Source organism: Hydra vulgaris, chromosome 03, assembly GCF_038396675.1.
Source record: "Hydra vulgaris chromosome 03, alternate assembly HydraT2T_AEP".
Taxonomy (NCBI): domain Eukaryota; kingdom Metazoa; phylum Cnidaria; class Hydrozoa; order Anthoathecata; family Hydridae; genus Hydra; species Hydra vulgaris.
Window position 1 is genome coordinate 4,820,001 of NC_088922.1, and position 16,132 is coordinate 4,836,132.

At 24.8% G+C, this 16,132-nt stretch overlaps 1 protein-coding gene across 1 annotated transcript in view; it reads right to left on the reverse strand.

Moving 5' to 3' along the window:
* LOC100211106 (TNF receptor-associated factor 5) overlaps positions 1–15,894 on the reverse strand; it is a 37,968-nt gene extending 22,074 nt beyond the window's left edge. Inside the window, exons 1-3 of the mRNA XM_065792111.1 lie at positions 15,609–15,894; positions 15,010–15,151; positions 10,822–10,980 (exon numbers count right to left, since the gene is read on the reverse strand). Of these exons, the coding sequence (XP_065648183.1) occupies positions 10,822–10,980; positions 15,010–15,151; positions 15,609–15,781 (474 nt within the window). The 5' untranslated portion in view covers positions 15,782–15,894. The remainder of the gene's footprint in view (positions 1–10,821; positions 10,981–15,009; positions 15,152–15,608) is intronic.
* Between the last annotated feature and the right edge of the window lie 238 nt (positions 15,895–16,132).

The window sequence follows — 16,132 nt, forward strand, 5'->3', positions numbered from 1 at the left end:
TAAAGCCAACAAACTATAGAACTATATATATATATATATATATATATATATATATATATATATATATATATATATATATATATATATATATATATATATATATATATATATATATATATATATATTATCCATTTATTTAACTATAAAATTGAAAAAAATTACAGATTTATTTATAATTTTACAAAATTAGGTTTGGTTTGTTCACTCGTATAGTTAAAAGCTAGTCGTTGGAGTTACACCTTAATAAAATAAACTTGAAAAGCAAAAAACAAACAAACAACAAAAAGTAATAATATAGATAGTGACCAAAAAATAATTATAATAAAAAGAAGAACAGAAATATTACATAAAGAATCATATTAAGATAAATAATTATCATTAAGATCATATTATAATTGAAGTAAGTATAGAAAGTAGTTAAGCAATTTATATCTAACATTTTTATTAGATATAAAGTAGAAATGATCACTCCTTTTAATTTTTTAAATTGTTTACATTTTGTTTGTTTTAGTTATTCTTTTAGCCTTATTTTTTTTTTTTCAGCTTTGTTTTTATTGAGCTTATATTTTATTTTTTAGAGAGAAAATAGGAGTGTGGATGAAGCCTAATTAATTTTTATGCAACAAAAAAGTTATACTAATGCTAATTCCATATAATTGGTTATTACTACTTTGAAATTTCTGTGATGCTATTAACTATTTTTGTTCTTTTTTAGAAAATTTAGAGAAATAAATTAAAATTTTGTGCCAACACTGACATGACATGTCACATGTTCGTGTATGTAAAGGTTAAATTTTGTCATGAGGATTACAGTTCTTATAATAAAAAAAAAAAAAAATAAAAAAAACGAAGGTAAAGAGTATTGTTTGTATATATATTTTTTGTTTACTTTGAATCTTTTTAAACTTTCTCGTTTCATCTTTAAAATTTTTGTTTGCACATGTTAATTGTTTGCATATATGCTTTTTTGATAAGCATGTGTATGTGGAAATATGTGCTTTATAGCTATTTTATCAATGTGTTTTTATAATAATGTAAAGTGTCTTTTTATTATTTGTGTATGTGTTAATATGTGTTATATAATTGTTTTATAAATGTGTTTAAATATATTTATATAAGGTTAAATATATATATTGTGTTTATAGTTGGTACATATGTATATATTATGTTGTTTCCATGTTTTCAAAGTGCTGTGACTTGGTAAAAGTGTAGAGCAAGATTTGTCAACCTTCCCAGCCAAGTGATGTACTTATTGCAAAGAATTACATGGCAGTGTTTAGTGTCAAACTGTTACTGCTTTAGATCTAGATGTTTTCAAGCCTTTATTATTAATTATTCTGAAAATACATAAAAATGTATTTTAATAACATTTTGCGTAATGCTGTTACTTATGTTCTGCAATATATGAATGTTATGTTACTTAAGTTATGTTATATGCATATTATATTAACTTATGGTGTGTGCTATTGTCGTGAATTGTTGTTGTGATGTGGTTTTTTTGTAATCTTTTGAGTTGATAGACATTTGGCTTACCTTTACATTGGTGTCTGTTGTTAAAAATGATAAATAGTTAATTTCGTTATTAAATCTCACTTCTTTTAATCATTCATTAAAACCCAAGACAAATTATTTTGCCATGTATACAATTTCTTTTAGAAAACTAAAAACTTAAAGCCAATACAAATTATTTTGTTCTAAATTATTTTATAAACTAAAAGCCATGAAAAATTATTTTGCCACATATACAATTTGTTTTATAAAACTAAAAACTTAAAGCCAATACAAACTATTTTGTTCCAAATTATTTTATAAACTAAAAGCCATGACAAATTATTTTGACATATATACAATTTGTTTTATAAAACTAAAAATTTAAAGCCAATACAAATTATTTTGTTCCAAATTATTTTATAAACTAAAAGCCATGACAAATTATTTTGCCATATATACAATTTGTTTTATAAAACTAAAAACTTAAAGCCAATACAAACTATTTTGTTCCAAATTATTTTATAAACTAAAAGCCATGACAAATTATTTTGACATATATACAATTTGTTTTATCTCAATTTAATTTTTTAGTGCTGTTCATTGCATGATTTTGCTGAAAATATTTTGGAATCAAGACGTACCATCATAAATTATTTTCTAAAAGCTAACATGAAATAGTAATATCTTACAACTACTACTCTGGTAAATCACAACAGCTTTTCTCTATAAGGTACATTGATTTTAATTTTTTGTATGTTATATTTTTCTTATTTATTAACTTATTTGTTACATTTTTTATTTTAGATTCATCAGATGATGTATTTATGTGGTATAGAAGAACAAAATATTGTAAAGTTTTGTGAACTTTTTAAAAATGTTTAATAATTTTTTTAAAGAAATAATATTGAATTTTGCAAAAAAGAGTTTACAATGTTTTTAAAATAATTTTTCTGTGTTAGGAGTATGCTTATTATTAGAATTGCAGGTTTTTAATAATTTTTTTTATTATTATTTGCTAAGTTAATTTTTTTTCAAACATCTCCTAGCTGATATATATATTTTTTTAAAGTCATAAGACTATTGTATAATTTATTTTAAATGACAATATTATTGGAGAAAGTAAGGTAAAAAGCATTTTTACTTTTTAAAAAGGAATAAAAATACTTTTTAATATACCTGTTTTCTTTGAAGTAGGTTAAAATTTCAGGTTTTAAAAATTTTATATATTATAATCTTAAATATTTTTAAATTACTTAAAAATTATATCTAAGTTAAAATACACTGAGCTGTAAAAAATAATTATAGTTTATTGATAAGATTGTAGACTGCTAGAGCAGTCTACAACCTTATCAATAAACTTTAATTATTAAACCTAGAGCTACTTAATAACCTACTACGAAAGTGAAAATTTACTATCAGTTGTTTGTTTTTCTGTTTAGCTAACAACAATGAAGAGAGAGGTAGTAAGTTTAAAAGGATTTTTATTTTTTACCAAGTAACTAAAATGTTTTTTAAAATGTTGTTGTTGACTTTAAAGTAAAACAGTAGGTTTTTATAATTTTTATACAATAAGCCCAAGAACTATCAAGAACTTAGGTTCTACTTAAAATTATATTGTCAATAATAAGGAGAAGAAATTTAAAATTCTTAGTAAGAAATTCTTAGAAAGAAATTCTTAGTAAGAAATTCTTAGTAAGAAATTCTTAGTTAGAAATTCTTAGTAAGAAATTCTTAGTAAGACAGATTTTTATCATTTTATATCAAGTTAGTTTAATTAAGATTTATTTTCTTTAGTTGATCAAGAGATAAATTTGTTATACACATGTAATTAAATGTAAATTAAATTTTTTTTGTTTGAAACATATTTGTACTCAATTGCTTAGTTATTTATAATAAACTTAGTTATTTTTAATAAATTTATTTATTTGTTTGCATTTAACATTTTTAAGATAACAATTTTCTTTTTTAAAGAAAAATTAATCAAGGGGATACCAAAAAATTATCAACTCCTGTATTATCCTTTAAAGTTAACTTCATATTAATCTTAATAATTAATTAAAGTTCATTTTATAAAAAATATTACAAGAATTTTGTTTTAGTTTTTCGTTAATTTAAAGCATGATGAAGTGTTATTATTTTGTGTCAGTAACTAAAAACGTATTATGAGAAGTTAAAGAGAAGATTTGATCACATTTTCAACTTTTCAATTTCAAATTCCTACGGTTAGAAGTTGAGAAAACTTTGAGATTTTGAAAAATAATCAAAATACTGACCCCAAAACTACTAAAATAGCATTTAACGAAACTGAAGGTTAATATGCCAAGATCATTTTAAGGTTATTTAACTTTTTTTAATTATGAAACTAAGTTATACATCTACTGATTTACTTAAATTATAAGATAAAAATAGCTTCCATTAACACACCAATAACAAAAAGAAAGGACCGCAGCCATTTTAAAAGTACTAAACTTTTTAAAATTATTTGATGCGTGCATAACAAACATAGCGCTTTATTTCTATATTATCTATATTTCTGATGTTTTTCTATTTTCCTTTAAAACTTTCTTATCCTTTAAAAGTTTCCTTTGAAACTGAACATTTTTTATTTTAACACAATTACAGTATTGCCATAATGGCATTCCATTTTTGTAAAATTTAAATTGAAGTTGAAATTTAAATTTTACTATTTAATTTTTTTCCCCTGAAAAAGACAAACAAAAAAAAAATGCTTTTCTTGATATTATTACTAACATGAAGCTATAGCCAAGAAATTCTAAAGTTTAGGATAGCATTGGTGCTTGCAGTATAATAGATTTGTGCATTGTTAAAAGGACCTTGAAATATCGGTTGAACACGATGAAATTCAGCACTCTTTAATTGTTAATTAAGCAAAAACTACTTAACAGATTTTTATAATTTTTTGACACAATGAAGCTAATTGAATTATTTATTTTAATAATTTCTTACATTTTTTATCAGACACTAGATAAAAACTGAATATCTTTTGGAGTACTTGACATCATCTGCAGGATCTTGCTTTGAGATTCCTTTTATAATTGACCAATAACTTTCAATACTTCACTGCTCAGGACAATTTAGAGGATTTGCTTCCTTAGAAACAAATTTGACGCCATTTTGTTCATACCATTCTAGAGACTTGGAATAGTGAATTGTAGCCAAATCAGGCCAAAATATTGTGGTCATTTCATACTTTTTAATAAATGGGGAAAGGCATTTCTTTAAGGATTCTTTATAATATATATCTGCTTTCAATTTTTTACGAGTAATGTATGGTGTACTTTTTAAAAAACAGGAGCAGATTGCTTGCCATATAAGGAACTTGGGAGCAAATTTTTCAGTTTGAATATACTTGAATTTTTTGAAAACATAACTACCTTTCGACTGATAAAAATGTTGCTGCCCTGGCAATTGTGAAAAATCTTTTGCAATAGGTGTTATCGTCTTCAATTATGCTGAAAACAAGTTTTCTTGGTTTAAAAGTTTATATAGTTTTATTGAATGACAAATTGCTTTAATTTCTCCATCAATGGATCACTTTGGGGTTTTCTTTTTATGATATGCTTTATATTCTTGACATCTAAGTACTTTTCCTATCAAAGCTTGGCTGCATTTAAGTTTTCTTGCAAGATCTCTCTGCGACTGACACGGATTTGCCTTTATGGAGCGAATGATTGATTTTGCTTTATATTTATCTTTTAATCCTTTCTTTTTTTCCACTTCCAGCTTATTTTTCTATAGATTAAGTCTGTTTATATTACTGCAAAATAAATCCAACTGATGATCAAGAAACACAGGCCAATTTTGAAATGTCAATTTGTGACAATGAAGGATTTTGAAGAAAAATTTCTATAACTTATTTTCGATTTAATATTTGTTTACTCAATTAAATCCGCTACCAATGATAACCATTACTTATTACAATTACAATCAAACAACAACACCTTCCATGTTCAACAACTGCTTCTGTGTGCAAAAAAAAAAAATTTGTCAAGTAGTTTTTGAGTAATTAATGATCAAAAGGTACTGAATTTTATCGTGTTTAACCAATAGATTCCACTGATAAACAAATAAAAATTTTTTGTGCAAATCTTGTTAACTAGGTGGTTTTTTAAAACAAATTAAATATGCTGATTTCAAATGTGCAAACCATTTTTTACCATCACGTCAAGTTGTAAAGATATTTGGGTTCAAATCTTTAGTATTTGGGGTAAAGTCCATAATATTGTTGAAAAAAAAGTTATTTAAAAGTATGTCAACCTGGGTCTCAAAAGAAGCGTATTTTTATAGAGACTTTAAAAATGGTATTTGTTTGTAATAAAAATAAGTACTTTTTGTATTACTGCTGAGAAACATTTTGTTAAAATTTTTTTAAAAGTCTTTAGCATTTTTTTACATAATTTTTTTTGTCAATAAATTTTAAGTAAAAATATTTATCTTTTCTAAAATCTCTATGAAAATACGCTTCTTTTGAGACCCAGGTTGACATACTTTTGAATAACTTTTTTTTCAACAATATTAGGGACTTTACCTTAAATACTAAAGATTTGAACCCAAATATCTTTACAACTTGACGTGATGGTGAAAAATGGTTTGCATATTTGAAATCAGCATATTTAATTTTTTTTTTAAAACCACCTAGTTAAAAAGATGTGCACAATAAAATTTTATTTGTTTATCAGTGTTCTTTCTCTAATTTTTAGCAAATCCAAATTGTTAAATTCCTAGTCATTTACTTGATTTTCTGGTTTTACATAATAGTCTTTCTTGCAGCACAATTTTGAACTGAATGCAGTTTTTTAAGAGTCTTTTCAAATACAAATTAGAGAGAGAGTTGCGATAATCTAGCTGCGAAAATATTTGTGAACATACTATAGTGCATAAATCTTTATGTGATAAGAATTCTTTTATTTTGGATATTGTAAAAATTAATTTGTAATTAAAAAGTTTGGTAATTGGATAAAAAAACAATTTTTTTATATACAATTTTTATATAATTCACATCCAAACTTTATGTGGAGTCCACAAATCTAATGCATTTCTTGTTGAAAAAATCTTCAATAATAATATATTTAATAACTAATATTTTTGCTTTCAATTGGTTAAGATATAAAAATGCTTCACTCATCCATTTAGATATAATTATCCAAGACATTTTGGTATAACAAGAACTAGTAGTAATAGTCTTGCTGCACAATATTGAACTGACTGCAGCTTTTTAAAAGAGTCTTAGCAAATACAAAGTAGAGAGAGTTGCAATAATCTAGCTGTGAAAATATTAGTGAACATACTATAGTGCATATATCTTTATGCGATAAGAATTCTTTTATTTTGGATATTGTAAAAATTAATTTGTAATTAAAAAGTTTGGTAATTGGATAAAAAAACAATTTTTTTATATACAATTTTTATATAATTCACATCCAAACTTTATGTGGAGTCCACAAATCTAATGCATTTCTTGTTGAAAAAATCTTCAATAATAATATATTTAATAACTAATATTTTTGCTTTCAATTGGTTAAGATATAAAAATGCTTCACTCATCCATTTAGATATAATTATCCAAGACATTTTGGTATAACAAGAACTAGTAGTAATAGTCTTGCTGCACAATATTGAACTGACTGCAGCTTTTTAAAAGAGTCTTAGCAAATACAAAGTAGAGAGAGTTGCAATAATCTAGCTGTGAAAATATTAGTGAACATACTATAGTGCATATATCTTTATGCGATAAGAATTCTTTTATTTTGGATATTGTAACAGTTTTTAACAATTTTTTTATATGCAATTCTAAATATAAATCACATCTAAACTTTATGTGGATTCCACAAATCTAATGCATTTCTTGTTGACAAAATCTTTAATAATAATATATTTAATAACTAATATTTTTGTTTTCAATTGGTTAAGGCATAAGAATGCTTCACTCATCCATTTGGATATAATTATCCAAGACATTTTGGTATAACAAGAACTAGTAGAATATATCGAGAAAAAGGAAGGAATGCTTTTAGAGTTTGATGATCATCTGAGTATCCAAAAGTTTTAACATTGATTAAGTTCTGATATTTGTATATGGTCTCATATAGATATTAATGAGCTTTGGAAACAGGACTGTACCTTGTGGTGCTCCATATTTTAAATTTTGGTAAATGTAATATGAGTTACAAATTTCGACCTTTTGTGTATAGTTAACTAAAAATATTTCAAAACACTTGTGAGCTGAATCAAATATACTATTTCACTAGCTATAAGCCAAAATATATTTTGCTGATCAATATTGTCAAAGGCAGCACTTTGATCAAGTAAAATTAGTACTGAAGGTGTATATTAATCAAAGAGTTCAAGTATATCATTGACAAGCTTGAGTATTTCAGTTGAGTAATGCCTTTTGTAACCACACTGATATTCTATATGAAGATTGTTTGTTGTCATGCCGGAATCAAGACAGCAGGAAACTACTCTTTCTATTGGCTTCCTAATGAATACTAAATTAGATACTAGTCTACTGTTTTGAAATTTCTCTGTGATAGTATGGTACAGATTTTTCTATTTCTTGATATAATTTAAAATCAATAAGGAAATGGTCACGCAAATATAAGTCTGCCACCGACAGCATAATAACTGATATTCTATCTGCAAAATAACTGATATTCTATCTGGCTTATTGATTACTACTTCTAGTATGTGTCCTATTTTATGAGTTAATTCTTTGATTTGTTGTGTAAGATTTAGTAGATCTAAAATTCTTTAAAGTTTTTGCTAAATAGTTCTTTAGTATCTATGTGTAAATTTATATCATCAGCTATATGCAACCTGTTGATATTGTTTTAAGTAAATTCATGAATTCATCTAGAAATGTTAAATATTAGTCTATGAATGCAAATTAAAATTAGTGATTGTTTGGCTACAGTAATTTTAACACACACATGTTCAAAGAAATGAAACTGTTTATTTTGTAGTTGTTTGTGCTTATTTGACTGTTTAAAAATAATTCCTACTCCTATCCTTTTTCTTCATCTTTTTCTTTGCCTATTTTGTTACACAAAACATGTCCATAATTTTTTATCATTGCTGTTGTATTGTTTTCCAAAGTCATCCATGTTTTGGTGATAAAAAACTGTCTGGAATCCAGTCAAGTATATACTCCATTACATCTGGAAGTTTATTAGTAAAAGAGCAAACATTCCATAGGGAGCATAGTGATTTATGTAATTTCTATCATTCTTCTGGACTCTTTTAAAGTATTTTTTTTTGCCCTAAAGTGAAGAACATTCAATATATAATGCAGAGTAAAAATGATTATTTTTATCTAAAACACAGTAAACTCATTTTTTATCCATTAAAGAGCACTGATCAGCTCAATTTTTTTTTGCTACATATAGTGCATGTCAGATCTAGTTTTTTGCATTCATGTGTATAATATCTAAGGCTTTGACAGTTAAACAATCATAACATTAAGTTTGTCATATATTCTGCAGGAAATTCATTCGAGTGTGACTATGTTTTTATTATATTGAAATTCTTTTCACAATACTTAACTTATTTTTGCACGAAAATTAACTTCAAACATTGATGGTTTATATTTGTTGAACAGTTTTCATTTTGAAAATGATCTTTACTGTTGCTATCCTTGCTAAATTCTTGGATTAAACTGTTCTGTGAGTGAAGCATATTAACAACTTTATTTTAATTATATTCTTTAGGCAAACCACTGATAATAATTTATTATCAGTGTTAATTTGCACCTTTGATTGATACAATTTTATTTTTATTTGATTATTTGCGTATTTGAGAGAATTCATCAATTGGTCTCAAGATTCTTCAGAGTTACATACTAGGACTAGAGTTACTAGGACAAGATCACCTGATTTATTATGAAATGAATTATTATTATGAATTGAATATTATTATTCATGACAATATATTCGATTATACATATGTTATTTTTGTTATTTATACTCATGTTTTTTTTGTTAGTTTTTTCTTCAGATATTTTTTCGACAACTAATAAGGAATCCGGTATTAGAGTTTTCACTCATTTAATATTTCCTTGTAAAACCATAAATCATCTTTTTCTGAATTAGTATCAATTAGGCTTTTTTAACATTTGTTTTAATTCATTGACCTGAGTTTTAACATCAGTAACATTACATTCAGCCTCAATGTTTCTGATTAAGATTATTTCTTATAACACTTTTTTATATTAACACTTATTTCGATGTTGGTAAGGCAGACATAACTAAAGAATAGAAAGATTTTCTTAATTTAAGGGAGAAGAAAATTTGAGACCGTGGTTTTGCTTTCTACTATATCTTCTTTTGGGATAGATGGGAAAACAATGTTAAACTTTGATCTGCATATCAAACATTGAACATTTTATGTTACTGATGATGTATTTTTGCAACCAGTAATTTCACCATTATTGGATTATTCGGTGGTAACTAACATTCTTTGGATTTCTTCCTTGACGTGTCTATAATATGAGAGAACCACTTTTTGTAGGGAGAGCTACCACCGTGTTGCAGTGGATTATCTCCATGTTGTAATCTATTATATGTTATTATTACCTAAAACTTATTAACAAAAATTCTTTTTAAAGATTAGATGTGTTATTAAATAAATATAATAGTATAATATTAAATAATAAATATAATAGTGCAATGTTAATAAAGTTTATAGTGTAATGTTATTAAATAGAGGTAAAAGTGTAATGTTATTAAATAGAGGCAAAAGTGTTATTATAAATGTTATTAAATCATTATTTCAAAACAATAATTAAAAAAAACTTAAAGAAATTTACTTTTTAAAACAAGATCAGAAAGAAAGTGGTAAAAACTTTAATCAACACAAACAACAAATAAGAAGTTAAAGAGTCAAAAAAAATTTGTCTAGAGTTGCGCAATTAGTAACTACTTTATAATTTTTATCAACAAAAGTCAATAACACATAAAAACTCTTTAAAAGTGCAGTTGCCACCGATTTACAACAATAAAGGTTACTCTTTAAAACATTATGACAAGAACGCATAACAATGAATTTCAATTTTAAGTGCAAATTAAAACATATTTGGTATTTTATAATATTTTTTTATATAAGAAAAACAGTTGTGATTTTAAAAAAAATATCTTTACCTGTTTGTCTTTTATATATTTATATATCTATATATATATATATATATATATATATATATATATATATATATATATATATATATATATATATATATATATATATATATATATATATATATATATATATATATATATACATATATATATAAATATGTATATATATATAAATTTATACCTGCTTGTCTCGTAAAAGAACATTTTCGATGCAATATTTACAGGTGAAATATGAATTAGAACAATCTTTTAAGCTGTGTTCAACTAAATTTTTTTTTAGAATTTCACCCCCGCATTTTTCACATTTTTGAATTGCGTATTCACACAAACCTAAATGCACCTGTAACAAAATATTTAAAGTAGTTAGTAATTAAAAAATGTAACGTAAATAATGGTTAAATAGGTAATGATGGGTAAATAGGTAAATAATAGGTAAATAGGTGGGTAATTAAACAATGAAATGAAAAACAATGACCACAACATAATTTTAATCTTTAAAAACAAAAGTTTTTTATTTTTTCAAAATTGAAATCAAAATTAAAATTGACAAACTACAAAACTCCCAGAAGAGTAAAAAAATCCTCTCACTCCCTGTTATGACTGCACCTGAAATATCATGATCAATTTAAGACTGCAAAACAAAAACTACTAGTCAGAATTCCAAAAATGAGACCTTGTTGTTTTTTTTGTCAGAAAAAAAGCATACACAGTGTTTTGGGATGGCCACATTTACTAAAACAAGTTATGACCTGCAAAGTTTTGAACTAATTTAATTCTAAACGATGTACTTCAATTAGAAATAAACTTAACATTTTAAATAATCCAAATGCTATCAATTTTACATAAAAAAAGTTTGAAAAAAATTTTTATTAATTACATTTTAATACTTCATGAATATTTTGGAATACTTAATACTTTGCTTTATAAATAACTAAAATGACCCTCATTAAATTTTGAAATATTATTAGCTTAAAAAAAAACTTAAGTAAACATAATCAACACCATCTATCTGTACTTCTCATAAGTATTTGCTCCACCAATCATTGCTCATAAGTTATTACTCTTTTTATAATTTCTTAAAAATGTTCCTTAGCCTTTTTGAGTTAATTTTATCAGCATCAACAACATTTGTCTAAATACTAGTTCGGACCTCATCCGAACTAGTATTTAGACAAATCAGGAGTAATGAAATCATGGTTTTGTTTAGACAAAAATATTTTTAAATTTTTCTTTGTAGTGAAGCACTTAAATTAAAATAAAAGCATACATTAACTCATTTTTTCTGGTTCAGTTTATAATTCATTTAGATTTTTATTTTTTTAGCTTAGTTGTGTGTTTTTTTTTTAGTTTTTCTCTTTCCAGTTTATAGTTAATTTTTTATAATTTTAGTTTAAGCTTACATTTGTTTCTTTGCCACATTTTTTAAACGCACAAACTTAAAACATGCAAGAATTCATGGCCAAGTTGTTGAGACAAAATATTATATATGTGGGCATAAAAGGTTTGTGACTGCACACATGTTCTGAGAAAGATTGACACAACAGACTTAAAAGATTGCAAATTATAAGAATCAGGAAAAAAAAATGACAGGAGCAAATTCTAAAAACAGATGTTCAAGAAAAAGAAAAACTAGACAAATGAGAATTTTTGGAGCACTAAGGAACAGTCATAGTGAAAAACCTTTTTTTAAGATCCTTAGAAAAACTAATTTAATAGTTGTTTGTTTTGTTTAAAATATAACTATGTATGGTTAGAATTTGTATTTGGTAAACAAAGCAAAAATGTTTTTAATTATGATTTACAGCAAACAGGTATTTCATGGTACAATGATGGTATGATAGTTAGCTATTATTATATGATAGTTAGATTATGTTTACCATAATCACATGGCATTTATAGACAAATTTCAGTTCAACGAACTAAGCATCTTATGTTATTGAAATTAGAATGAAAATGAGTGTTCATGAAGAAAACTTTTTTCTTCTTTTTATTGAGGTCTTCTTTGTTTAACACTTAAAACCTCAATCATTGAAGCAAGAATGCTGAGTTGTTGATCTTTATTTTGTAATTTCTCAAAGTACAAAAGCAAAAACTCCTTCTCTTTTGTTGTTATCTAAAAACACATACAATGCTTGCAATTACATGGAAAACCCATCACAAGAGAAGATATTCTTCATTTTTTTTAATTTTTTCACTTTCACCTTCAAATTTCACTTTCAAATTTTTTTTTTTTGTAAAATATCTGGAATTTTAAATTTATTAGTGGTAAATGATTACTACATCTGTCCAACAACATCTGTGGAGTAGTCCAAGATCATCTGTAAACATTTGTCCAAAATCATCTGTATTTTTCTTTTACTCTAATAACATCTGTCCAATATCATCTGAAAATTCAACAACCCCTAACAACATCTTTAGAAAGATGTAACTACATCTGGTTATATTTACAGATGTTGTTGGACAGATGTTATTAGACATGGTAAAAACTGATGTTGTTATCCTGACCCTTATTAGCCATTATAACAAGCAGGGATGCGGAGTCCCAAAAATGACTCCAGCTTTGAATGTCACAAAAAGATTACTTCTTCCTAGATTTTGGTATCCAGGAGCTCTAATAATATAAAAAACATTGAAGGACTACTATTGGTAAAAAAATTAAGACTTTAAGGTTAGAGAAACAATCACTTTTTAAACCCAAGAACATTGACTCCAGAACTTCGGTTTAAAAACAATGTTTCAAGCTATTAAATTTCATTAATTTTTTATATGTAGCAGATCATAAGTGATTTTTTATATATAGCAGATCCCCTTGTGACAATGATAAAAGTAACTTCTTAATTTCCTTCTTGCCTTCATTTTTTGTTATTACCAAACTTGAGTAAAAACATTAAGTTCTGTGCCTTGGCAAATGGGTTGAAAGCCCCCTCCCACCAAAACCTGTCACTAAATTTGCTTAAATTTGAGGGTGTGGGGTATCCTAGCCACAGCTCTGATTACATCTACTTATCTTATCCTCTACTACTGACTTCTCATGGACATATATACAATTGATTGTAAATTATTTTATAAGTTATAGATAAAATATTTTTATTCTTTATTATAGTTTTAATAGATTTTATAGATTATAATACATCGTTTATTTAAAAAATAAATAAATAGTGAATAATTATTTAAAGAATTAGTTCACTTCTTATATTATATTTATTTAATATAAATAGAGAACAACTAGAGTTCACTATTCATACTATAGATTAAACATTATTTTTCTCAAAAAATGTTTTCAAAAAAGCTTTTGTAAAGGGATCCCAAACCGCCAAGACATGTTGTGTTCATATTAAAGAGAATGATAAAAAAAAAAATTTTAGGGCTAATTTTTTTTTGATTAAAACAAAAGAATAAATGCATACCAATAAAAACGAACTTTTTTGTTTTAGTTAAAGCTTGATTTCTCCATTTTGTTGTAGGCCAAATAGTCTTTATAACATACACCGCAATCTACAGACTTGATATTTTATTCAAGGGCATTTTATTCCTATGAATTTTAGTACATGACATCATTGATTTTTTTTGTTTGTTTAAAATATTGGTTTTTTTGTTGTAGCTGTTTTATAAACTTTTTAATTAAATGTTTTTATGCTACTAGGGCAGTATAAAAATATTTAATTAGAAAATTTACAAAACAAAAAAAGTTTATTATGTTTTTGACTATATTAACTTATATATTAGGTCTTTTTTTTTAACGATTTCTTTTTAATGATTATGTTAAAATATTTTAATTGTCTGATGATGGGGCTGCCCATATAGTTTAAAAGTATAAAAAATATAAATATAATTAGTATTAAGTGTTCTCCATTAAAAGAAGAAACTACGTTTGTGCTAAAGGTGTTAGTGCTCTTCTGTTCAGTAAATAAGCTTTTATAAGTTAAATTTTATGTAAGGAGGCACAATTTTAATTAAGTTTTTTATCAACATCAAAGAGATAATTATTTTTTTAATTTATAGTTATGGGAATTTTGTGCCTTTCAAAGTTTGGTGCCTCGGGCCGTGGCCTTACTGGCTTTGCTCTTAGTACGGTCCTGATTGCTGCATCATTGAATGCAGGCTTGGTTGGGAAGCAGAGACAAAATATATGTTTTTAAAAATGGTTATTAGAAATGATTCTTACAAAGAAAATTTAAAAAATAAATGAATTTTCAATTACAAATTTGCTTAAATATTTAAAATTAATTTTTGTTTTATAGTTAAATTAAAATCTATAATTAAATTTAATAATTAAAAATGATAAAAGTAATGTACATAAGATACTAAACACTAAATCAAATTCATAAAATTTCTACAAGAGAAAGTTGTAAAACTAAGTAACACTTACTTTGAATTTACTCAAAGGACCTTTCCATAAGCAATTTTCAAAATGAGGACAATAAAATTCTAAGGCAGAAATTTCTTTGATTGCGAACTTGTCATTAAAAAAATGACACTCAACCTTTTCAACTGGGCATAACAAACCTCCACTATAACACAAAATATATAAATATATATTCACATGTGAAACAATGTCACTTTTACATATAAAACACATATTTAAAAAAATAAAAAAAAACATCTGTAAAATACACATTATGTGAAAAACAACTAGCAAATAAAATATAAAAAAATTTATTAATATATTATTGCTTATTTTATGTTTATAATCATTACTAAACCCAAACCAAACTTAACCCTTAATTAATAAATTTTCCTTTGCTTATTCCGCTCAAAAAACATTATTATTAAATATGCATACTATTGCGTATATATTTCAAATAATAAATAAAAAAATAATTTATATAAACAGTAACAAAATATAGAACATTTAAAATAATTTTATAAAACCTATCAAACAAATTAAAACCTTCAAATTATTTGTAAAAAAATATGGTCACAAAAATATATGCAAAATATAGAATACTTAAAAACTTATACTAATACCTTGGTAAGAGTTGCACACAACTTTTACAAAACCTCTCTCCGCACTCTGTTTGAACAGCATCACATAGTAACTTATTACACACTTTACATATATACTTTTCATCAATAACTCCTACAGATTTAGCTTCTAGTGGTGCTTCCAAACTCAAATTTTTTGATATATCCAAAGCCATATGCCAAGAATATTTTTTATCTTTATATTTATTTTTTAAATATTTTTATACATTTAAACAACAAGATATTTATTTTCCTTTTCTAAATCATACAATAATATTATAATAATAATAAAAATAATAATAAATTTTAAAACTTGATTGTAGTAAGTAAAAAAAATTGCTTAAAAAGACAAATATATATATATTTAAACAACTTTAAAAAGTATTCTACACAATAGAGTGCTCAATGTTCTTAAAAGAACAGAGCAATTATATATTAGTAGAAAATCACTTAACAAATTTTTTTTTCCATTTAACACTGTGTTTCATCAACAAAGATTCATCAGAAATGGATGATCAAATAAATAA